The sequence below is a fragment of the Urocitellus parryii genome, chromosome 7 (genome assembly GCF_045843805.1).
Source record: "Urocitellus parryii isolate mUroPar1 chromosome 7, mUroPar1.hap1, whole genome shotgun sequence".
Classification (NCBI taxonomy): Eukaryota; Metazoa; Chordata; class Mammalia; order Rodentia; family Sciuridae; genus Urocitellus; species Urocitellus parryii.
In genome coordinates this window covers 80,926,124-80,952,826 of record NC_135537.1, presented here as the reverse complement: position 1 = coordinate 80,952,826, position 26,703 = coordinate 80,926,124, and the positions used below count along the sequence as shown (strand labels likewise).

Here is a 26,703-nt window from a genome sequence, read left to right as displayed (position 1 = left end):
TGGTTTTATGACTTTTTGCTATTCTCACTTCTCTCATAAAAGGTCAGTGTTCTTGCAATAGAAGCTTCCACAAGTCATAGCACTGGGCGACTGGTTACCTGAAGTTTGTGTAGGGGTGAAATCATACTGCTGTTGGGTAGCCCGTACTTGCCCAGCCTTTGGCCACTGAGCTGGAAGGAAGCCTTCCTGGGTTCGGGTCTGCAGAGTGCTTGGGGAGGCCTGGGTCTCAATAAACATTGGAGTGAGAACAGTACTTCGGAAACGCCAATCAGGATCAATGGTATACTCCTGCAAGTAAGAAAGTTTCAAAGGAAATAATGATTCTTCTGTAGCAACTCTGAATTATTTCTATTTAAAATCCAATGGTTCCATCAGCAGATATGTACTGTCATTTCATATTTCTTTGTGAAAAGCAAGTGAAGAAGAACCTTTTCTTACTTAAAAGTCTCAAAAACAATCATTTGCCAAGTACAAAAATGAATCACTACTGGGGGAGAAAATCATCCTCCTCCCATTCTCCATTAGGAAGCTGATGCCATACTCAGTAATGGCCATGTCACCATAACCTGACCTCTACAAGTCTAATGACTCAACTCTCCTAAGTACCCAAGAGTGCTAAGCACGGTGACAGGTTACATCTGTAATTGGAAAATCCAAAATCCAAAATGCTACAAAATCTAAAACTTCATGAGCAACAGATAACAAGGTGCTACAAGTGGAAAATTCCACACCTGACTTTCTATGACAGGTCATGGCCAAAATGCAGGCCTGTTAAAAAAAACTATAAATTTATCTTCAGGCTGTGTATAAGAGAAGTATGAAACATAAATTAATTTTGTATCCCTCCCCCAACCAAAGATATCTCATAATATAGCTCCCCCAAGAATTTTTTTTATACTTTATTATTATTTTTTTTAATGTGGTGCTGAGGATCGAACCCAGGGCCTTGCACATGCTAGGCAAGCACTCTACCACTAAGCCCCAACCCCAGCCTCTCCCCCTAGAATTTTGAAATCCAAACCAATTCTGATCCCAAGCATTTCAGATAAGGGATCCTCAACCTGAACTAGGTTACAATTCAGACGCCCCACTACAGTAATGTCCTTGTCTATATGTACCACATGGTGATTGTTACAGCTGCTATGAGAAACCACGAACTTGGCACCCACTGGGTAAGGCAGGAGTAGTACTAGGAAGGGGAGAAAGAAATCCAATTGCAGTGTGAGGCTGACAATCATGAGCCTCCAAGAAGCAGGGCAGTACATGTAAGTATCTCATAAAGTATGCACATATTCCAAGAAAATTAAGTTTTCTAATTAAGCCATTAGGTGTTTCCTAGCTAACCAACAGGAAAAGAAAATATGAATACAGAGGTAAATACTTCACCTGAAATGTGCATTCTGACAGAGGATGTTCAAACATGGGGTTTGGATAATCTGGGCTCATGCTGGTCATTTCAAGAAGAAAATTTGTTGCTAAGCTTAAAAAGTGAACTTCTATCTTAGGTGAATATAAGGAATTTAGTGCTAATAATCGGTCCAAGGTATTTGAAGGTAGCCTAGTTTCATGACTCCAGAAATTCCGAATAATTAATCTGAAAATCAGAGAGGAAGAAAACACATTCTTATATACTGGCAAATGAAAAAAGGTGCTGCACATGGTGTCATGTGGGGTAGGCACAGAAAGCTTTACAGAGAAAGAAACCACATGTATAAAGAGTATAATCTGAGTTATAAAAAATAACATGGGTTGAAGGAGAAACACATATCCCCAAAATGTATCACATTTCACTGGTACTTTTCTTCTCCTATTCTCTAGGAAGTTTTTTTTTTTTTTTTTGGTGGTGATAGGGATTGAACCCAGGGCCTTAAGCATGAAAGGCAGGTGCCCTACCAACAATTCACTCCAAAAATTACTACCAAAATTTTTTTACAACATTAGCAAAAAATCAGTTCAGGTATTATAATTTATGAATGTTTATGAAATTCAAATGTAATTTTAAAAAAATATTTATTTTTTAGTTTTTTAGGTGGACACAATATCTTTATTTTATTTTTATGTGGTGTTGAGGATCAAACCCAGTGCCTCGTGCACGCCAGGTGGGAACCACTTGAGCCACATCCACAGCCCTTTTTTTTTTGATACCAGGAATTGAACTCAGGGGCACTCATTTACTGAGCCACATCCCCAGACCTATTTTGTATTTTATTTAGAGACAGGGTCTCACTGAGTTGCTTAGCACCTTGCTTTTGCTGAGGCTGGCTTTAAACTTTCGATTCTTCTGTCTCAGCCTCCTGAGGTGCTAGGATAATAGGTGTGCACCACTGTGAACCCAAATATAATTTTTAAAAACTCAATGAGTTTAAAATTGTAGAATAGAAAAAAAATCAGTGATAAATCACATAAAAAATTGATGTCTCTTAGATGTTTTGGTACTTGGTAAGATACTCATAGACTTTCTCTTCATTTTGAAACACTGTAACTCACTGAGTACAGAGTGCTTTGTCCTCACTAGTTTTATTTTAAAGTAATTTGTCAGGATTTTAAAAATATTTTTTTTAGTTGTAGTTGGACACAATACCTTTATTTTATTTATTTATTTTTATGTGGTGCTGAGGATCAGACTCAGTGTCTCACACGTGCTAGGCAAACACTCTTCATAATGTGATTTTAAATACATTTTTAAGGGCTGGGGATGTAGCTCAAGCGGTAGCACGCTCGCCTGGCATGCGTTCGGCATGGGTTCGATCCTCAGCACCACATACAAACAAAGATGTTGTGTCTGCCAAAAACTACAAAAATAAATATTAAAAAAATTCTCTCTCTCTCACTCTCTTTAAAAATAAATAAATAAATAAATACATTTTTACTAAACATTATGAAATGCAAGATGTAGAGAAAATGCTAACACTACAAATACATTTCTAAAACTACTGAGATGTACTCAAATCTAGTCTAGAAAGCAATACTCCTAAAATTTAATTGTTTGGGCCCAATTATTCCAGAGGGACACTTACTGAAGCCCAAGGTTCTCATCAATCAATCCTTGAATCAGCACATCTTTTGCCAACTTAAATAATTCCTGGGAGTCATCATCTGTTTGACTTTCTGGATCTCTGAGAAAGCAAAAAAAAAGAAAAAAGAAAAACATTAATATTCCATTCTAGTTCTTTTGTTCAATCTAATCACTGTCTTAGAATTGAATTAAGAAGGCTGACTTGTCATGGGACTGTCCCTCCCATTGGCACAGTGGGCACCTTACTCTGGGGGTATAGGCCAGACCTGCCCCATTCTCTAGTGACTCTTACTCCTGTCACTGCTGTCAGAAGGGGAAGGGAAAGGGGCAGGAAAGGTGAGGGTCCCCAGGGATGTGGGGTCCTGGCAGAGGCATCTCCTCAATTTTGTCAGATTTTAAAAGGATAACTACAAAAACAAGTTTTATGAGGACACTCGGGTACTTTTAACTCAACCAATAATTTCACTCTCTGAATATTTCCTACTCATACATGAAATAAGTTAAAATAAGAAAACAATATGCTAAATTATATGACTAAAAAATGTTTTACTATGTTCCAGATTGCTAAATATACCCAAAAGATCCCTCAAAAAAGAAATATAAAATGTCAATGTATGGTTTACCTATAATTGTCATGAATCCACATGAGAATATTATACATTTGTTCCCTACAAATTGGAGAAGGATGGGAAACAAATTCCACAACAGGATTCAGAAGTTCTCGGAGTTCTACTGGTTTCAATTTTGCCAACATCTTATAAATTATGTCCAAACATACTTTTTGTCTTTCATCGTCTCTATAATAAAAATTTTAAATGCACCGATTTAACATTATAATACTTTCGAAGCATGACAAACAATGTTTTCTTTTTTCTGGTGTTCTACAGTTTCAAAATTTGTTATGATATTGCCATCACCATAAAAAAAGGGGAAAAAACTGTTATAATACTACACCTACAAGACAACAATTAAATATGCTAAAATGGGTTGGACCCTGAAATAGAAAAAAAGACATAAGGAAAATGCAAATAGGTTTCATTTATTTATCAGTAGTGTGCTAATGTTACTTTCTTTGTTTTGACAACTACACCATTATTAAAAATGGGGACACTGGGTGAAAGATGTGGGAATTCTGTAGACTATCTTTTAACTATTCTGAAGAAATAAAATTACTTTAAAGTAAAAAGTTTATTTTAAAAAAGAATACCTGATGGTGGCAAACAAAATAAGATACAAGTAAAGAGAAATCATAAAATTCAAAATTCAAGTGCTACTTGGTGCGAACTGAAGTATAGTCTGAGTCCTAAATAAAGCAAACACCTATTTTTATGTTTTACTCCTTAAAGTATTCAGCTTAATGCCTTATACACAGTACACAGTGAATATTTACTGAAGGATATCAGAAGAGAATGATTTATATTCCTCATTACTGGCACATTATGCAAATGCCATGAATTTATCACTATGTAAAATACATAGATGAAGACTGGAAAAAGACTATAGAGAAGAAAATAATTTAAGTGATGCACAGCTTTCTCTTTTTATTTTTGTTTGTTCTAATTAGTCATACATGATAGTAGAATGCATTTTGACACAAACGAAGCTCAACTTCTTATTCCTCTGGCTGTATCTGGTGCAGAGTCACTTCCGTAGTGTAATCATACATGTACATAGGGTAACAGTGGCAACTTTCTCTTTTAAGTTTACTTTTATGCTACACTGCAATTTTGGAAATAAATGAACAATTTTAACACATAAATTCACACATTCTAAATCTAAAGAGAGCCTGACAATGCAATGCCCTAGGACACCTCACGTATTTGTCAGTGAAATACACAAGGCTTGGATGTGACCTCTGCAGGCACCTGGACAGAGGGGGCCTGTGAGCAGGCCCACCTCCTGCTTACATTTCATTCCTACACCGTCTTCACCTTTTCCTCTTAAATTTCAAAATATATGCATTTCATGAAAACAGGCAAGTGCTTAATGAGTTGAAAGAGATATCTAAACAAATGAACAGTTTATGATCCACTTAACATCTGAAGGCATGGGGTTGGTGTTCACCCACCTGTGTCTCATGACTTGAATGAAGTCCTTGCTCTTTAACTGGAAATACAGGTCTGTTATTTCCTCTGCACGACAAAGTACCACCTCTAGACAAAGCGTCTTCATAACGCCATGAAATTTTGGCAGCAGAAAAAATACAGCATTCAAGAACCTAACGGATGGTAAGAAGCCTGATGAGAGGACTGCTGCTGACCCCACCCGCCACAACCGATCCGATCCCATAACCCCTACCTGTCAGCCAGGGGAGGGAAACCCTTCACTGCTTTGTTCAAGCACACAATAAATTTGTCCTCCATAGTATTCTGATGTTGCTTCAACTGTTTCACAACTAGTTCACACACCGACTCCTCCAAGACCTGAAACATTAAGTTTCTTTCAAATACATAAAAATGGGAACTTACGTTAAGTAATGAAAAAAAGGTATGTCTTGAATATTTAAGTGAACCCAAGGAAGATGTCCAGTGCTATCTCTTACACCTGGGTTCACAAGGTGAATGAAGAAGGAAGCACTGGGAATGATCAGGAGTTTGTATTAACACCAGATAGTTCTGAGGCTCAGGGTTCTTGAGAAGGTCCTATGAGAAGAAACCAGGCCACATAATTGGTAGTGTGCTATGAACTGCTTAATGCCCTCGCCTCCTTCTGACACAGAAATGCTGCAAGTAAATCCTTTGAGAATCTAAAATTAATTTTAATGTGTCTCAAATACAGTTTAGGACACGATTTATAATGTTCAGATCTGGTCAAACATTCAGAGACCAGTTTCTAAACTACTCTAACAGCCCCTATACTGTGTCTCTGCCTATATCCCACTGTCTCTTTACCATGTATTACTGTGTTACCAGCAGCCAAGCGAGGGATCCCGGCTGGCTGGCTTTGGCCACCAACTGGTATTTTAAATAGGCAAAAGAATGAAAAAGAAAAAATGGACTTTATGCAGTTTGATTAAACTAGGGAGAAGCAGTTAGATTGTTTCTCCATTGGTCTTACAGACAGTTACAATTCATAAAGACCAAAGCCAGGCGATACATATATGTAGACTGAGATAGGCTGTGCTTAGTCAGACAATATGTCAGTCTTAGTTTCCTTGGGGTCTGTCCTCATTATGCAGGAATCAGGAAGCTGCTTTTAATTTCAAAGGGGATTTGTTTCAAATCTACTGTTAAATACTCATTTGCATATTATCTGTCCCCTCTGTAATTGTCAGCTCTCTAAGGGCACAGATATGGCCTGTTATGTCTTCCGGGCCTGAAACTAACAAGTTCTCAAAAGTAGGAACTCAATATAGACAAGTACTGGACAGCGTCTACTGGAATGAATTTATGGTAAATGTTCACTTTCTTCATTCACGGCTCACTCACCTGCTTCTTCACAAAGACAGAAAAGGAGAAAGCAACATTTCAAAGGCACTAAGATCAAATGGATAGTTTTTCAATACAAATTTACCAGTATGAGACTACTTAAAATTATGTTCCAGGGAAATCCTTAACCACAAATTTCAGTGGTTTTGAACCCCGTGTAAAATATTTCAAGTATTTCCCTACTGATTCATATGATGTCTTTTGGGGTTGGGGGTGTAGCTCAGTGGCAGAGTGCTTGACTGGCATAAGATATGTCCTTTAACTAAGAGTATTTAATCTGATGACAGGGTCAAAGTCTAGCAAGTAAAGAAAAAAGTTATAGAATAGTACAGATAAAGCAAACAGAAGAAAAGGGGGCATATAAACACAGTGGTGATCAGAGCCACTACAGCTAGGTGTGCAGCTGCTGAGAGTGACTTGGCAGGGAGAATGTGAACTGCTTTAATTACTCCGTTATATTTTATTTTTATTATCCAAATTTATTTTATTTTCTACACTGTCTATGCCACTCTCGTACTTACACACGTGAAACAAAAGTGTTTATTATCCTTCTTAAGTTGAAATTTAAGTAATGAGAAAATAAATCTAGGAATCAGCTATAATGTGTTCCACATTTGGTGAAAATAAAGCATGTTACACACATTTAAACTTAATAATATATAGGGGCATTCGAATCATGTGGTAACAAGTTACTCTAAATTTTTAATTTTTTTAATTACAAAAATAGCTGGTAATCCCTAAAATAAATTATAAGTGAAGTTTGAGCTTCCCAAGGGGGTTCATTTCCTTGAGTTATTTAATTTTATTTTAAATTCAAATGAATTCCTAATCAGGGAAATGGACAAGGATCCAATCTGCTGTCTTGGGTCATTGGGTGTCCACTCAGGGTCACCCGGGCTGTCCTAAGCCTCTCCTAGCTGACTCACAACAACCACAACCTGGACTTCACCCTAGCCTTTTCTGTCAGAAGGATGTGGAGTGGAGCTATGAATTTGGGAATAATGAACATAAAGGGTGTTTTTTAAAGCCATGAGGCTGGATGAGATAGGCAGGGAAGTATGAAAGAGAGGACCAAAATGGGGAAAGGCATCTAAGGAGAGAAAAAAGAAGCTATTAGGGAAGTAGGAAGAGAGCTAAGAAAGTGTCGAAGTAGTAGTTACCTATGTCATCTGTCCAGACTGCAACAGGAAGACCCTGGGACCTGCACAGCGTGTGTGTGTGTGTGTGTGTGTGTGTGTGTGTGTGTGTGTGTCTGCCTGCAGTGCTGGGGAAGGAACCTAAGGCCTCACACATGCTAGGCAAGTGCTCTACAACTGAGCTTCACCTTTAACCCCTTCACAGAACTTCATCACAATGAGTGGCCTGCAGCAGATGTGTTAACATGACAGCATGCTAGGCAGTGCAGAAAGCCTCTCTCTGCTACACTTTGAGATAAATGATAACTTGTGGTCAACACACAGTGTCCTATGCAACCATATATATCTATTTAATAATTAATTTTACCTATTAGCAGAATACTCTGATCTGAATCTACACTGCACTTAAATACTCACTTTGGTTCTCCTCAAATCCTATGAAGTATAGGCAGGGCACATGAAACTAGAAAAGGTCCCCTGAGAAGTACCTGCTCTGATAACAGATTTATTTTTGTGAAATTTCCGAGTGGAAGATCTGATCAGGATAATTTAGCTATATACCAGGATAATTTTCTCCAAAAGGAAATCTTGAGACTAAATTCAGAGGAAGGCAGGCTAGTTAAATAGTTGCTTCCTGAGTTTTACAATGCAAAGTTAATTGTCAATCTTTAAATGTTTGGCAAAATTCCAGGTGTTTAAAAGTCATATGTCCTCTCTAAAAAACTGAGCATTGTATTTGGTATACAGTAAGAAAGAGGGTAAAAAATTATTAAATGCCAACGTCCACTGTGTTGCAAATAGCATATAAGAAATACATGTATTAAAGATCATTACAAATGAATTTGAAAGGAAGCACTTAATTTAGAACAACACACTCACATTTTTTCTCTCAGTACCATATTGAAGAATAAGTCCTAGAACTTCTGCTGCTGCTGCATAAACCTCTTTATATTTTACAAAGGACATATTATTGACCAAAGCTTGAAAGTATCTACAATGAATACAAAAAATAAGTATGCATAAAATAATCTATTCTGATGTTTGACAAAAATATAAAAATTATCCTCATTATCATACTACTAGAACAAATTGAGAACTATGAAATACAATTGATCAACAAACATATGCAAAAATGTTCACCATCTCGAGTGATTAGAGAAATGCAAATCAAAATTACTTTAAAATTTCATCTCACTCCAGTCAGAATGGCAGATATCAAGAATACAAGCAACAATAAGTGTTGGCAAAGATGGAGGAAAAAAATACATTGCTGATGGGACTGCAAATTGGTGCAATCCTCTTGAGATTCCTCAGTATGGAGATTCCTCAGAAAACTTGGAATGGAACCACCATTTGACCCAGTTATCCCACTCCACGGTCGGTACCCAAAGGACTTCAAATCAGCATGTTATGGTGATGTAGCCGTGTCAATTTTTACAGCAGTGGGGGAAGGGTGTGGAGATGGGAGGAATGCTGGAATGACATGAACATTACCACCTAAATACAGATATGACTACACTACTGTTGTGACTATGAACTATGTTCAGCCAGAGGCAGGAGAAGTGTACAAATGTGTCTAAATGCATTCATGTATAACTCATTAGAAAAAATTTAAAAAGAAAATATGAACATAAAACATAATGCAACTTGCTTGTATGAGTATGCATTTAAGGCTACCTCAAAATAAAATTTAAAGAAAGAAATAAATAAAAGGGCTGGGGAGATGGTTCAGTGATAGGGTGCCCCTGAATTCAATCCTCAGTAATGCAAAAAAAATTTAATTAACTAAAAAGTAAAAAATGTTAGTTTCAAAAATAAGAATAAAATATGTAACACCTCTTATCTGCTGAAACCTACACAAGAAAAATTCAATCACATTTTTTTAAAGTTTTTTTTTTTTTAAGATGGACACAATATATCTTTATTTACTTATTTTCATGTGGTGCTAAGGATCGAACCCAGTGCCTCACGGGTGTGAGGCAAGTGCTCTACAGCTGAGCTATAACCCTAGCTCCCAAAAATCACATTTTAAAAAATATTTTTTTATTTATACATAGACACAAAATCTTTATTTTGTTTATTCATTTTTATGTGGTGGTTAGGATCAAACCCAGTGCTTCACATGTACAAGGCAAGTGCTGAGCCATAACCCCAGCCCTGCAAAAATTATATTTTTAAAAAACTAAATTCCTCATTCACTCAAGATAAAGTTCTTGGGGCTGGGGTTGTAGCTTAGTGATAGAGTGCTTGCCTAGCACGTGTGAGGCCCTGGGTTCGATGCTTAGCACCACATAAACATAAATAAATAAAATAAAGGTATTGTATCCTACAAAAAAATATTTTTAAAAAAAAAGATAAAAAAGTTCTTCTCCCAAATAACCTCTAAACCAAATCTTTTTATTTTAGGTAGATATTTTTTACATGGTCCTTACATATATCAAATCAAACCATGCTCCATTCTAACAATCCAATTCAATTTTTTAGTTTAACAACTAAAAAACAGAGCAAAAAAAAGACACTTACTTGATACTCTCTATACCACACTTTGGGTCATAGGGAGGCAAGTTATTGGCCATTACAATACCTAATAACTGAATTCCTATGGAATTGTCTTTAGAATTGGGGTCTTGGCTGGAAAACTTTTCAAATATTAACCTGAAACATAAGCACAAGAAAGGAAAAATAGAGATTGTCATATAATGAAATGAACAGCAGAAAGATAAAAACAGTATTTTCTAAAGTTCATTTTCAGCTAAAAGTGTAAGGAATACTTTATATTTTTCCACATTCAAGATTCCTTCTTGTACAACATTCCCTTTGTTCATTTTTTTCAATATTTATTTTTTAGTTGAAGTTGGACACAACACCTTTGTTTTTATTTATTGTTTTTTTAATGTGGTGCTGAGAACTGAACCCAGGGCCTCACACATGCAAGGTGAGAGCCTACCATTGAGCCACAACGCCAGCCACCCTTGTTCATTTTTATATTCTAATTTTTATTGCTGCCCCAATCTGTTAGTTGATGGTCAAACTTTTTTGAAAGTTTTGGCTTGTCTCAGGCTATCTAAAAGAAGTCAAACAAATGTCCTATGGGCTACCCATGGGCTGGGGAAGTGCAAACAAGAGAGCCCCCACCAACTGCCTGAAGATGAAGCAAAGCATAGGTAAGGCAAGAGACAGAAGGGGACTACTGGAGGCACTGACTACCCAGAGACACTCCTAGTATAACTTTAGAGGTTTTGGCTTTTATCAGTTGCTAATTATATTCTTATAAATAGACCCTATTTCAAATAATGTTCCTGGTATCACTTCACATAATTATATTTCATTGTAACCATCATTTACAAAATGCTATATTTTAACTTAAATTTCTGAACAACATTGCAAAAATAAGTAAAAGTATACCTGTAAGGGATGGACAGACAATCCTTCCAGCATTCTACGAGGGTTTTTATAATTTCAAGGTTGTGTCTAAACACAGCTCTTTTGGGATGGAAGACATGTTTCATTAGAAAATGAAGCAATCGATTTGCTAACACTTCATCCTTAGGGACTCCCTGAAAAAGTATAGAAATTCTGTATTAATATGCAGCATCTATTCTGGAAAAGCATCTTTAAATCCAAAGGCAATTTCTAAAAGAAATGTGGCATTTTCCTGAAGGGCCTGGCTCCTGGTTAAACTCCACGTGATCTATGAGGTCTAGTCATAGGCAGTACACAGGCTTCCCTTGGCATGATGAGGGGGATTGCTGTCCCTGCACAGACTTGGCCACAGCTCCTACACTGCAAGGGACCTGCAGTAAGAGGCTCAGGTCTGGCCAGCCATGCTCTTTGCATACCTGCATCCTAGCCTGGAGCTTCTATTCCCAGCTCCTTTCTGAACCCTTGGACAGACAGAGGTCCTCTTCTAGGGCCTTTGATGAGACCTCCAAATGAGGCAGGAAGGGAACCTGGGAAACTTGTCCCATAATGACTCTGTACCCAGAACTTTTTGACTCTTGGCCCTTTCCTTCATCACCACCACCCCAGCCCCACAACTCCCCATCCACCCCAGAGTTCATAAAATTGCCAGTCTTTGTTTAGGGCTCCTCAAAAGTACTGATCTCCCTAACACCTGACTGGCTGGTATTCCATGGGGAAAATGGAATAGGTGAGTCAGTTCTTACTTCAGAACACACAGTGATAGGCACCTGTCAATCAATTTCTTAGCAATCTCTACTGTTACCAATACTAGACAATACTTGGAAGCTAGGTGTGACAGCACATGCCTGTAATTCTAGAATTTGGGAGGCTGAGACAGAAGGATTTGAGGCCAGCTTCAGCAACTTAGTGAGGCTCTAAGCAACTTAATAAGACCCTGTCCTAAAATAAAATGAAAAATAAAAAGAGCTGGGGATACAGCTCAGTAGTAAAGCATCCCAGGATTTAATTCCCAGTAACAAAAAATAACCACCACCAACAACAACAACAAAAAAAAAAAATTTAGAGTTAATAAGTTGGAAAAAAAATGCAAAAAAAAAAAAAAATCCAGACTTTATTAATACCAGAAGTTCTCAGAACTTGACATTGAGTAGGTAGATACTACTCAAAATATTTTATATTTTTATATATAATTTTAATAAACTGGTTATCTAGTCTCTAAGCTCCTAACTAATAAAAGCAACAAACAAAACACACTGATAACTTAGTAATAAAGGTAAGGTCAGAGGAATTATCAAAAGTAGAAAAAAGAGCGGGGCATGGTAGCACATGCCTATAATCCCAGAGATTTGGGAGGCTAAGGCAGAAGGAAGTCTGGAGGGTATAGTTCTGTGGTAGAGCACCCCTGTATTAAATCCCCAGTATCACCACCACCACCCCCCACACACAAAAAAAAGAAAAAAGAATGAACAGTATGAGGCCATGTGATGTGACAGCAGTACAGCACAAATCGTGTGCTAATAAGTTCTCCGGTATGCAGCAGAGGAATAATGTATATTAGGGGGAATAATGTGTATTACACAGTACATTTCTACATAACAGAACATTGTTTCTTACTATAGGGGTAGCCAAGCCTGTCCATGAAAGAACAGTAGCCACAATCTCAACCACCATGTAGTGAATTCCTTCTCCGCCATTGTTTTCAGAAACGACCAGTTGCAACAAAGGGCTAAGCCAATTCTTTGCATAAGGGCGAAAGACCTACAAGAGAATTTAAAAGTCAAATATAGAAGAATCATTTTGAATAATCAAAATATTAATATAGGAATTTATTCTCCATCAGCTAAAATTTTATGACTTACATTCAAAACAAATGTAAATTCCAACAATTAACTCACTTAATTGGATTATGTTTGATGAATTATCTCTTTATGAACTCCTAAACAATTCAAGTGAAATGGATTTATAGTTGACCTTATTGTTTAAAAACTTTGTATGTAATGAGGCTTATAGAAATCAAAATCAAAGTATTCCATATTAATCCCCTCTGTCTCTCTAAATAATAGGCAGTTATAGAAAATTAAACTTTCATTTTATACAAATGCATAATACATAGGAAAAAATAAAGGTTAAAAAATCAGGTAGGCATATATGTCTCAATTCCCGCCCCCCATTTTTTTCCTATCTTAGAAGTCATTCCGTAATAAACTTCACATCAGCTCAACTTCAGATCTCTAAAGTCTAATTCCAATATCTCCATATACTAAATTCCATTTAATTTATATTAGAATTGCAGGAGAATGCCATTTTGATGGAAAAGAAGACTGAGTTATTTACTTCTTATCCTTTCTACCTTCTCATATTCAAGTATGTTTAATTTGTGTGGCCACAGATCTTTTTTTATAAAACTTTTTATTTTTAAGTATTATTTTTTAGTTGTAGCTGGACACAATACCTCTTTTTGTTTATTTATTAATTATTTATTTATTTTATGTGGTGCTGAGGATTGAACCCAGTGCCTCACACATGTAAGGCAAGCACTCCATCAATGAGTTACAACTTCAACCCCACCATAAACCTTTTTTGATCATACACCCATAAGAACAAAATCTTGGGCACACTCCATGTATGTCTATAACTCTAATTTATTCATCATATATTGTAAACTTCTTTATTAGGCTATTAAACTATAACAAATACTTAATGGTTAAAAGGTTAAAACTGAATGCAAATATAAGTTCTTTTCTTCCACAAGACAAAGACTGTTGGGTTGTCTCATTTTAAGTATCACTACTCTGATGACATCCACATGCACAACACTTCAGGGACATGTCTTAGTGACGTCTCAGAGTCATTTGTGCAAATACAGTGTAGCAGGCTTCCCTATCAGCCTAACTGCCCATGTCTAGCCCCACCAAGAAATCATCCAAAAAATAAACAGCTCCTTTTTGGTAGATAATGAGTCAGTGCTTTAGCTATATATCAGGTGTGATGCCAAGTGTTAGAGGTTGAACTGTATCCCCTAAAAAGCTGTTTGTTGTCCATCATATGAGTTCTCAAAATGTGACCTTATTTGGAGTTTAAATGAGGTTATTAGGTGAACCATAAACCAATACACTGGTGTCCTTTATTTTTTTTTAATTTTTAAAATTTGCTTTCATTAGTTATACATGACAGTAGAATGCATTTATGCACTTTGATATATCATACATAGATGGGATATGATTTCTTATTTTTCTGAGTGTACATGTTGCAGAATCATATTGGTCATGCAGTCATATACATACATACAGTAATAATTCTGTATCATTCTACTAGCTTTCCTATCCCCACATTTCCTCCCCTCTCCTCCCATCTCTTCCCTCTACCTAATCTAAGGTAACGCTATTCTTCCCTAGTGCCCTCCACCTTACTGTGATCCTGAGGTATCTGAAGCACACGGGTGTCCTTTAAAAAGGAGAAATTTAAATACAGCAACAGACAGATGTGTAGAAGACGACAACACAGAATCCCATCCACATGCCAAAGAATGCCTAAAGCCACTAGAAGCTGAGAGAAGCCTCGACTAGATGCTTCCTCACAGGTCTCAAAGGAACCAACCCTACGAATACTCAGATCTCAGATTTTAGAACTTCACAGCCCATGTTTAAGCCCCACTGTCACCTTGTGACAGCAGCCCCGAGAGCTAGAAATCCAGAAAGACCCCAAGGAAAGCAGGTCCTACTAGAGTCCCAGGCAGCCTCTCTCTGGATTACATCCAAGAGCTACCTACCTAGAAGGGCTTTTCTACTGGGAAAGATGATCTAAGTGGATCATTTCAATCCTCCACTTAGCACCCTACAGTAGCTCCCTACTATTCAACAAGTGAGCCAGACCCCTTACAAGGCCTAGTCTAGGTCACCTGTCCCTCAGAAACCTCTCATCCAGACCTTGCCCCCATGGTCTACTCAGTCAGTACAGACATAGTAGCAATCTCAGGGGTCACTTCTGCTCATGCAGCTCCTTCTAAGCAGAATGCAAATCTCTACCACACTAAGCCCAAGGGCCCTCTCCAAAATCTACTCAATCCCCCTGGTGGAAGGTGCTCCAACCTAATTGGTGTAAATGAATTGACAAATTCAGCAACAACCTGAGAGAAAGGGACTTATTTTTCATTTAGAGTTAACAGGAATTTTTTTTTTTTTTTTTTTGTGTGTGTGTGTGTGTGTGTGGTTCTGGGGATTGAACCCAGGCCTTGCGCATGGAAGGCAAGCACTCTACCAACTGAGCTATATCTCCAACCCAACAGGAATATTTTTACCCATTTAATTTTTGCTATTATAAACAAAGAGGGTCGGCAGCCTTAAGAAAGTTGCCACATATACTCTACACAAAGATCATATCTAACTCAACAGAGATTAATTTGTGTTTGATAAAACAATGTACTTTCAAGATATAGTTGGCTAATTTATTGAGAACAGAAGCCTGTTCTCACCATTTAGAACTTCCTTTATTGTGATATTCTTTAAGCAGATGCATAAAACTGCAAAGAATTGTTAAATAATACTTACTTCTTCTGTATTAATAATGAGTTTGGCTAAGAAGAGACGGATATTTAATGGTACAGATGAATTTCCTAGTTTGTCATGAAGAAATTTCATCCAAGGAGGAAGATCTTTTGGCACTGAACCCTGAAATAAAACACAAAATTACCTTGAAAAGTAGAATAAAAAAAACTCATTTTGATGTTATAAGGAAAAAAATGAAAAAGATATGAAAGCAAAAATATCATGTTTATCTGGTATGTAATGTAGCTTTTAATATTAGTTAAACCTCAATATGATATCAATAAGTAGTATTAACAAAGACAATATAAGATTAATGGAAAAACACCTCTTCTTCTCTGAGTGGGATCAGATTTCTCTGCATGTGCCTAATCAGGGCTACCATGGGTGCCATACATTCGTGTTGATTGAGCTCATCCATCTCTAATTCTAGGACATCCTCTTGGATCTTGGGGTCTTGATGTTCCTATGAAAAGGGAAAAATCCAGTGATATAGAAAACTGTTAAATGCCATTGGACATGAGGTGCTCATTTTTTGTTCAACATCATGTAATAAAAACTAAAATAATAATAACAATTGGATAATAATATCAAATACACTTGCTATGCTTTCTTATTGAACAACTAAAAAGTAAATAGGACCTTATGTTTGTCTTACATTCCAGGTCCCATCTGCCCAGTCACTCCCGTGAGGTCACACCTCAGGTCAGTTATCCCTGTTACCTTCACCCCAACCCCAGCTCAGAACTTTATTCTACCATGACCCCTAGCTTCCTGACTCCTTCCTTAGTGCTGAGTCCACAGGACGAAAGGCTCAGGCTTAGATTTTGGAAAATTCTCCAAATCAACATTAGTCCCCAAGGACTACCGATAGAGTTTCCCCTAGTAATAAAAGAGCACAGCTATGACCCCTTTATTTGGCAAACTGTGACACAATTCTTTTAATATGAGATGTGATCACCCGTCTCCGAAAATGACCAGTGGTAGATTTAGGGTCTTGGGAGCTATAAGAATAGCTCTGAACTCCAGTTGAGAAATCAAATTGACTCATTTCCTCACTCAGGCTACTATCAGCCAAATATGACAAGGAAGACATATAATGAGGACCATCTGAAACATAAATAGAAAGAAAATACATGTACTCAAAACATAATCAATAAGAAATGTATTTCTCTAAGTTCAAACGATATCAAAGGATACTTTACTTTAACTAGGTCTTTCATCAGCCCTGTGATTACTAGCCCCTAGTCCAAATTAACAAAGCAAAAAGGAAATGGGGGAAAAAACTCCCTTTGCTTGTGTCATTATTGAGCAGTTCTTCTGTACTGCTATGACAAAGAAATTAAGTTAAACTGAATCTAATTTGTAACAATATCTCTGTATTTAAAATTCTTATGACAATACATTTTATTGTGCCCCTTAAGTTTAAGATAAATGTGGGAAGAAATGCTACTAAAAAACAGTTTATCCAAACAAAATACATAAAGGATTTAAAAAACTGTTTCAAAATATCCTCAAATGAAGAAATGGTGATTAAAAAACATGAAGAAAAATTAAGAAAAAAAGTGAAACAAAGAGAATGCAGATGGATACTATGTTTACTTTGAACCAGGAGGCTAGAGAGAGCTGACATTAAACAAAATGCCATGAGGCACACTGACACCTGGTGCTGACAGTATTAGAGGGAAGGGCACGAATAAATGTCTCTAGGCAAAAATCAAGCCCAGCAGCCACAAAGACCAGGCAGAGGCTGTGGGGCTAGAGCAGAGGGCAGTGAAACAGAGGCCTGGAGCAGCTCTGTCCTGAGACGGGGACCACTGGGCAGTCTAGACTGGTGAGTGGCAGAATATAACTCTTACTCTAACATATATTCTGAAAATATCTATATAATCCATAGAAAAACAAGGAAGCATCAAGCCCATCTTGCCCTCTCTGGCCACTCTGAGATCTTTCTAATGCAGTTTAGTTTGGCTAATTACATTTCTTTCAAAATGTAATTCCAGTTGCCACCTAAGAGTTGGAGAAAAAAAAAAAAGTCAAACTCAATTTCAATGTTTTGGAGTATTTAAAATATTTTCTATTCACATAAACAAATATTAACTATTAGAAACTTTCTAATCATTTTCACAATATCCTACCTGAATTCCCATTTGCTGCCTCCCTGGCTTCTTTCCTAATTTCCATGTACTTTTTCTTTCTTTCCATAGGAACCTATTGGGCAAAACAAATACACTATCTAAAATATTTTAGAATCATGGGTACACTTTTTCTGTTTTAGAAGTAATCTAGCAAAAAAAAAAAAAAAACACCTTTTTTTTTTTTTTTTAGGTACTGGAGATTGAGACTTGGGGTACTCTATTACTGAGCTATATCCTCAGCACATCTTATTTTTTATTTGGAGACAGGTCTCCCTAATTTGCTCAGGCAACTTAAGTTGCCTAAGTTACCTTGAGCTTGAGATCTTCCTGCCTTGGTCTCCTGTGTAGTTAGGATTACAGGTGTGCACCATTGCACCTGGCCCAAAGTAATATTAAAAAAAAAAAAAAGACCTTTTATCAAATTTAAAAGCATTACTTGTGTTTGTGTGTGTGTGTGTGTGTGTGTGTGTGTGTGTGTGTGTGTGTGTATGAGTTTTCTTTATAGAAAACCTTGATAGAAGACTCCCACGCACTTGGCTCTGGTACAGCTTAATGAGCAGTGTGTGCTGAGCTTTTTATATCTTTTTATATCTGAGAATCAATTTCCTGTATCAATCATGGTTATAATACAGCACCTTACAGTGTTTTTTAAAGTGTAGAAATAGCATATATCAAGTGTATAAATACTTACAAAAACTGGTGCTAATGTTTTTTTGGGTTTTAGTTCTTTGAACATAAGCCTAAGAAAAGAATCTAGCTGGGCACAGTGGCGTATGTTTATAATCCCAGCTGCTCAGGAGGCTGAGGCAACACAATCACAAGTTCAAGATCTGCCTCAGGAACTTGGCAAAATCCTGTCTCAAAATAAAAAAGGCTGAGGAGACAGCTCACTGGCAAAGGGACCCTGCTTTCAAACCACAATACCACAACAAACAAATGAACAAAAATCTGGTTATGCTCCAAAAGGATATGAGGTAGGAAGCAACCACTGGCATGCATCAGTGAAGCACTAAGACATGGTCAAGGTCAGCAGCTATGTGTATGGCCTATCGTATATGAATTCAGAGCTCTCCCCCACCATCCTCATTTCTCCCCACTCCACCCCAGTACTAGAGACTGAACGCAGAGGCACTCTACCACTGAGCTACATCCTCCTACAGGGTCTTGATTGTTTCCCAGTCTTACATCAAACTTTCCATCTTTCTGCCTCAGCCTCCAGAGAAGCGGGGATTAAAGGAGTGTGCCACTGTGCCAGGCCTACTCTTCCCATTTCCAGTGGGGAATGAAGGCAACAGCCACCTGACTTTTCACCAACTGCTGAAGCTGATATGCCAATCTGACCTGGACTAAAACCAAACATGTTACATCTGCTGGTTATCCCCATGACTTCCTCATTTTCGGGTCAGGTTGCCCAAGCAGGATCACAGGTTCACAATTCTTATCAGTATGGACTTCAATTTCTCTGACTAAAAGAATTTACTCAGAAAATAACTTCTGGGATGTCCTAACAGTTCCTTCTGTTGGCACTGTCATTCCTTCACAAGTCAAGAGGAGGAAAAATTAAAAATTAATTAAAAATGTAATTGTTTGAGACTATACCTGGGGCTGACACTGCCAATTTCTGTAGTTTTGATTTTATAGAAACAACATGAAGCTGCCAGTTTTTGTGGCTGAAAGCAGACTTGAATATTTAACATGTTCAACACAATATGCTCTTCTCTGTGAGCATTTAATATTTGTTTTTTTTTTTTACTTAGAAACAAGATTGAAACTTTCACTTACCTCAACTTCTACAGGAAAGGTATAGCAGCGCTTCAGATCTATCAGATTTTCAAAAATAAGCATGTTCTATAAAACCAAAAAAATCATATGAAAATATCTGAAAGATAGACATCCTAAATGTAATGGTACTACAGAATTAATTCTACCCCATAATTCATTAAGAAGCACTTCAACTTTAAAATGTATTTATGCAGAACTAAAAAAAAAAACATACCTTTAACATTATAAGAAGATATAAATTATGATATAACTTGAATTGATGAAATCTAACTTTTGAAATCCCATAATGACAACTAGTGAACGTCACTGGAGAAGCCCACCTTTTCTGGTTTTTCATTGAACAAAAATCCTTGGTAAAATTTCAATTCATTGAAGACACAGCAGATAACAGAAATGGCACAGTTGTATGCAGCACAATGATAAAGCCTTCTCCTCTCCAGCAACTGGCTCTCACCTGCCATGTTTTCTGTAAATGCACCATGGCACAATCTGCAGAGTAGATATAGATCACAAATTAATTCACTTAACATGGAAATTGAAGCTTGAGCTCAACCATGCCTAACAACTGTGTTTTTTCCAAAGTGTCAGGTTTGTGCCAGGCATAGTACTGGCATTGGGAATATCAAGATAAGCATGTCGTTGTCTCAGAGCACAGGCCACATACATTGATCTTACCACTCGTGTTAAGCACAGCAACAAGTACAATATGTAAAGAGACAGGGAAGTACTGTGCTAAAACAAGGCTGCAGGAGAGGGCATAGAAACAAGGGCAATGGTTTCAGGAGCATGGAAAGGATAAAATGTGCCAGATCTGATGATATCCCACAGAGCCTGAGGTTGGAGAGATGCAGATAAAGAGAAGTAAAATGTGACTCCTAAGACAGACTCTTCTTTGTGCAAACAAGTAGAAGGCAACATCATTCACCCAGGAGGTAAATATGGACTAGAGTAAGAGATGAGTAATGATAGGTTTGGAGGTGCAAAATGAGATCAGTCCAGGTGTGGTGTGCACACCAATAATTCCAGTGACTTGGGAGATTGAGAGAGGAGGTTCACAAGTTCAAGACCATCCTTGGCAACCTAGCAAGGCCCTACGTAACTTACTGAGACCCTGTCTCAAAAAATAGAAAGGGGTTGGCTGTGTAACTCTATATCATGTACAACCAGAAGAATGAGAAGTTATACTCCAGTTATGTATGATATGTCAAAATGCATCCTACTGCCATGTATAACTAATTAGAACAAAAAAAGCAGGGGTGGGATTGGGGTGGGGCTCAGTGGTAAAATGCTCCTGGGTTCAATCCCCAGTACCAATAAATAAATAAATAAAAATAGAGACTCAGCAAAGTACATCTTCCTTGGAAGAACTTCATTAGAAGACTAGTTTTAAAGAAAATGTATTTGATCACTTTGTGCTTTAAAGAACACCTACTAAGAATATTTGCTACTTTTGCCATTTCAAATAATAGAAAAAATAAAAGAGCTTCTCACTGTAACTCATACTACTAAAATATATCAAGCTATTCAGGGAGAAAAAGTGTTAGAAAGTAAAACAGTAAAGTTAGAGTTTTATTCTTTATAAAAGATAAGTTTGGGATAAAACATCTAATGTCCAATGACACACTAAAGTCCATCTAAGTAATTTGTATATAAGAAAGATCAGAAAACTATAAAAGTTCAGTATCTAAATAAAACACTTATTCACATTATATACACACATAAAATTCTATATGTCAAAAATAGTAATAAATCAAATAGAATCCAAAATTAAATAATCTTACTTAATAAGTGTCTTTGTAAGTTCATTTCCTTCTGTAATACAGGAACCATGGAAAACTTGATTGATTTTAGATTCCTTAGAGTGAACAACATCTTTAGGAAGACGAGAATACATCACATCTAGCATCTTATAATAGCACATCTTCTTGGTGATTTGAGTATCAAAAGTAGCTTCATTTAGCTTAAAAAAGGTAACAAACAATTATCTCCAGTTTTATCCAACATGAAAAATATCTTAATTCAACACATCAATTTAATACTTAATGCCTTTAGACAGAAAATAATTTTAACAGAAACACTAATTCGCTTTGATAAGAGAGTGCCCTGTTGTCCAGTGTTTCCAACATGGATAAAACACTGAGTTATTATATTCGGTGAAGCAAGAAATAATGCACAAGGCTGGGCACAGTGGTACACGCCTATAATCCCAGTAACTCAAGAAAGGAAGATCAAAAGTTGGAGGTCAGGGTCAAAATATCCTAGTGAGACCCTGTCTCAAAATAAAAAATAAAAAAGGACCGGGGACACAGCTCAGAGGTAAAGCACCTCTGAATTTAATCCCTACTATCAAAAAGAAAGAGAGAAAGATGATGTTCAAATAGTGAGCCCGTGGTAAAACAATGTTTTCAAATCTTATTAAAGGCATGGGAACAAAAGGAGAAAAATCCAACACTAAAAAAAAAAAACCAGATATTTAAACTACTTTCAAGTTTACATTAATGATGTGACATCAGGGGCAACTCTTACTGGTTCCCCTCTTGGCCTGTGGGTACTTTGTCTTTCTTCTCACTTGATTAAATCCTACTTTTCAATACTCTTTCTCATCAATGGATTTCATTCTACAAATTCACAAGACAAGAACCCAGAAAGGAGGCACTGGGATCTGCTGCAAAACTATAGCAGCAAAGGCTGAAAATCTCGTTTCATCATTGGGGGGTTCATCCAGGATCCTCCCACAGCATAATCCCTGTATGATTCGTCTCATCACCCATCAACTGCCACCATGGACTTCTGGATTGCTTTGATGTGAAAGACGCCCAAGCTACAAATGGCCTTATGGATAGAATCCAAAACCAAACTCTGCCAGTACACAGGTCTCCAGTACATAGGTCTCCGTACAAGGACCCTGACAACTGTCCCTGTTCAATGCTCCTATTCAACTTTAAGTAGCCAGAGATGTCATCTCCCCTTTTCCTAAAGGTAGTTAGGAGCACTTCTTCAGAGGAGGGAATGAATAAGATAGGCTAAGTAATGGACCCCAAATAAGATTTTTAATGTAAAGACCATTTCAGAGGTTAACCTGTAGGAACACTCCAAACATTCCAGCCAACTCTTTATTGCCAGGGTGGCAGTTTCTAATGACACTGGTTAGGGAGATCTGCTAATTATTACTAGGTTTATGAAATGTAGGATACCTTTGTAAATCTGGAGTTCAACACATCAATGGCATCCACCACAATTTTGCTGAAAAATTCTTTCAGAGCATCCAGGCTGCAGTGCCACAGTAGGGTAAGGAGAGAGCGATCTACAAAAGCTTGCCGAGTAACATTTGAAAGAAGGTCATCCCTCCTGAACATTCTGTATACACTTTCTAGAAGGCGTAACTGTGTGACACATGAATTCCTAAGAAAAAGAAGAGATACAATTACATGAAAACTCATGCTTTGAACAAACAATTTATGAGATCTACTACATACCGAGCAAACTTCAATGATTATGAATTACAAAAATAACAAAGTTTATCAGATATGTGAAACTCTTGAAATATAACCATCACTTGCACACACACTCTATTGTTTATTCATGCACAGAGATCTTCAAAATAAAGGCATTCAGGCATTAGGAGGAAGAATTTATTTACTCTTCAAATCTGGTTTTGCTTAAAGAACATCTGGAAGGTTTTGAAAGAATCTCAGGCCTGCGGCGGTTACCCTGAGCGGCTTGGGCCGGCCCGCCCGAACCCAAAGTCGGCCTCCGGCATCCGGGCTCCCCCGGAAGGCATAGCGCTCACTCTGGGAGCAGCTGCTTCTCCCTCCGGGTCCCTAACCACGCGGCCACAGCTAACCGGCTCCACAGGTGGCAACGCGGCGGGTGCAGAAGTCAAGTCCCGGAGCCAGCAACCGCTTTTGCAAGCGGCGGTTACCCTGAGCGGCTTGGGCCGCCCCGCCCGAACCCGAAGTCGGCCTCCGCCATCCGGGCTCCCCCGGAAGGCATAGCGCTCACTCTGGGAGCAGCTGTTTCTCCATCCTGGTCCCTAACCACGCGGCCACAGATAACCGGCTCCACAGGTGGCACCGCGGCGGGTGCAGAAGTCAAGTCCCGGAGCCAGCAATTGCTTTTGCAAGCGGCGTTCACCCTGAACGGCTTGGGCCGCCCCGCCCGAACCCAAAGTCGGCCTCCGCCATCCGGGCTCCCCCGGAAGGCATAGCGCTCGCTCTGGGAACAGCTGCTTCTCCCTCCGGGTCCCTAACCACGCGGCCACAGCTAACCGGCTCCAGAGGTAGCACCGCGGCGGGTGCAGAAATCAAGTCCCGGAGCCAGCAATTGCTTTTGCAAGCGGCGGTCACTCTGAGCGGCTTGGGCCGCCCTGCCCGAACCCGAAGTCGGCCGCCGCCAATTTCCAGCGAAATCGAGGGGCTCCAGACAGATTTCCATCGTGCAGAGTTCGACTGCGGGAGCTCCTTTTGTCGGCATGGAGGGGCGGGCGCATAGCCTGATAGGCAATCGCCCTGCGGCTGGAGTCTGTGGCGCGCACTGGGGAGTGGCAAGGAGCGGCAAGGTGCCGGAGCGGGGGGAGCAAAGATACCTGCGGCCCACTGGAAAGACAGGCCAGGGGGTAAATTTCAAAAACACAACAGTTGCACCAAGCAGAAAGAAACGCCAGCAGTATGAAAAGACAAGGAAAGAAAGGACCACAGGCAATGCAGGTCAACTCAACTTTAGAAGAGGTAATAGCTGCAACAGATGGAATGTCAGATAGAGAGCTCAGGACATACATGCTTCAGATGATCTGGAGTCTCAAGGAAGACATGAGACAGCAAAATCAGACAATGAAAGATCACATTGACAAACAAATCCAGGAAGTAAAAGATCAATTTCACAGGGAGATAGAGGTAATAAAAAACAAACAAATAGAAATACTAGAAATGCAGGAAACAATAAACCAACTTAAAAACTCAATTGAGAATACTACCAGCAGAGTGGATCACTTAGAAGTTAGAACATCAGACAATGAAGACAGAGTATTTCAACTTGAAAAGAACATAGATAGCTCAGCAAGTCTACTAAGAAACCATGAGCAGAACATTCAAGAGCTATGGGATAATATCAAAAGACCAAACTTAAGAGTCATTGGGATACAGGAAGGCACAGAGCTCCAAACCAAAGGATTAAGCAATCTATTCAGTGAAATAATACAAGAAAACTTCCCAGACTTGAAGAATGAGACAGAATCCCAAATCCTAGAAGCCTACAGGACGCCGAATGTGTAAAATCACAAGAGATCCACACCTAGACACATTATAATGAAGATGTCCAACATACAGAATAAGGAGAGAATTTTAAAAGCTACAACGGAAAGGAAGCAGATTACATTTAGGGGTAAACCAATCAGAATAACAGCTGATCTCTCAACACAGACTCTAAAAGCTAGAAGATCCTGGAATAACATATTTCAAACGCTTAAAGAAAATGGATTCCAACCAAGAATCTTGTATCCGGCGAAATTAAGCTTCAGGTTAGAAGATGAAATTAAAACCTTCCACGATAAACAAAAGTTAAAAGAATTCGCAGCTAGAAAACCATCTCTTCAAAAAATCCTTGGCAAAACATTACAGGAAGAGGAAATGGAAAATAACATTGAAAACCAACAATGGGAGGTAGGACAGTAAAGGGGGGAAAGTAGTCAAAGAGGATAACAAATCAGGTTTAGTAACATCAATTAATAAATATGGCTAGAAGAACAAACCATATCTCAATAATAACCCTAAATGTTAATGGCTTAAACTCACCAATCAAGAGACACAGGCTAGTAGAATGGATCAAAAAACAAGACCCAACAATATGCTGTCTACAGGAGACGCATTTGATAGGAAAAGATATACATAGACTGAAGGTGAAAGGTTGGGAAAAATCATATCACTCATATGGACCGCGGAAACAAGCAGGAGTGTCCATACTCATATCTAATAAAATAGATTTCAAGCCAAAGCTAATCAAAAGGGACAAAGAAGGACACTTCATACTGCTCAAGGGAACCATACACCAACAAGACATAACAATCATAAATATATATTCCCCAAATAATGGTGCAGCTGTGTTCATCAAGCAAACTCTTCTCAATTTCAAGAGTCTAATAGACCACCATACAATAATCATGGGAGACTTCAACACACCTTTCTCACCACTGGACAGATCTTCCAAACAAAAGTTAAATAAGGAAACTATAGAACTCAATAACACAATTAACAACCTAGACTTAATTGACATATATAGACTATACCACCCAACATCAAGTAGCTACACTTTTTTCTCAGCAGCACATGGAACCTTCTCAAAAATAGACCATATACTATGTCACAGGGCAACTCTTAGACAATACAAAGAGGTAGAGATAATACCATGCATCTTGTCTGATCATAATGGAATGAAACTGAAAATCAATGATAAAAGAAGAAAGGAAAAATCAAACATCACCTGGAGAATGAACAATAGGTTGCTGAGTGATCAATGGGTTTTAGAAGACATCAAGGAGGAAATTAAAAAATTCCTAGAGTTAAATGAAAACACAGACACAACATATCGGAATCTATGGGACACATTGAAAGCAGTTCTAAGAGGAAAATTCATTGCTTGGAGTTCATTCCTCAAAAAAAGAAAAAACCAACAAATAAATGATCTCATACTTCATCTCAAAATCCTAGAAAAAGAAGAGCAAAACAACAGCAAAAGAAGTAGAAGGCAAGAAATAATTAAAATCAGAGCTGAAATTAATGAAATTGAAACAAAAGAAACAATTGAAAAAATTGACAAAACTAAAAGCTGGTTCTTTGAAAAAATAAATAAAATTGACAGACCCTTAGCCATGCTAACGAAGAGAAGAAGAGAGAGAACCCAAATTACTAGCATACGGGATGAAAAAGGCAATATCACAACAGACACTTCAGAAATACAGAAGATAATCAGAAATTACTTTGAATCCTTATACTCCAATAAAATAGAAGATAGTGAAGGCATAGATAAATTCCTTGAGTCCTATGATCTGCCCAGATTGAGCCAGGAGGATATAGACAACCTAAACAGACCAATAACAATAGAGGAAATAGAAGAAACCATCAAAAGACTACCAACTAAGAAAAGCCCAGGACCGGACGGGTATACAGCAGAGTTTTACAAAACCTTTAAAGAGGAACTAACACCAATACTTTTCAAGCTATTTCAGGAAATAGAAAAAGAGGGAGA

At 38.0% G+C, this 26,703-nt stretch overlaps 1 protein-coding gene across 1 annotated transcript in view; it reads right to left on the bottom strand.

Annotated features, from left to right (window-relative positions):
• Window positions 1–26,703, bottom strand: part of Prkdc (protein kinase, DNA-activated, catalytic subunit) — a 169,529-nt gene that overhangs the window by 62,041 nt on the left and 80,785 nt on the right. Inside the window, exons 41-58 of the mRNA XM_077800450.1 lie at window positions 22,659–22,866; window positions 21,246–21,424; window positions 19,785–19,953; window positions 19,465–19,530; window positions 17,683–17,755; window positions 16,506–16,654; window positions 15,873–16,010; window positions 15,551–15,670; window positions 12,618–12,761; window positions 10,986–11,137; window positions 10,104–10,235; window positions 8,460–8,571; window positions 5,315–5,439; window positions 5,085–5,234; window positions 3,640–3,813; window positions 3,018–3,116; window positions 1,387–1,594; window positions 99–288 (exon numbers count right to left, since the gene is read on the bottom strand). Coding sequence (XP_077656576.1) covers window positions 99–288; window positions 1,387–1,594; window positions 3,018–3,116; window positions 3,640–3,813; window positions 5,085–5,234; window positions 5,315–5,439; window positions 8,460–8,571; window positions 10,104–10,235; window positions 10,986–11,137; window positions 12,618–12,761; window positions 15,551–15,670; window positions 15,873–16,010; window positions 16,506–16,654; window positions 17,683–17,755; window positions 19,465–19,530; window positions 19,785–19,953; window positions 21,246–21,424; window positions 22,659–22,866 — 2,588 coding nt within the window. The remainder of the gene's footprint in view (window positions 1–98; window positions 289–1,386; window positions 1,595–3,017; window positions 3,117–3,639; window positions 3,814–5,084; window positions 5,235–5,314; window positions 5,440–8,459; window positions 8,572–10,103; window positions 10,236–10,985; window positions 11,138–12,617; window positions 12,762–15,550; window positions 15,671–15,872; window positions 16,011–16,505; window positions 16,655–17,682; window positions 17,756–19,464; window positions 19,531–19,784; window positions 19,954–21,245; window positions 21,425–22,658; window positions 22,867–26,703) is intronic.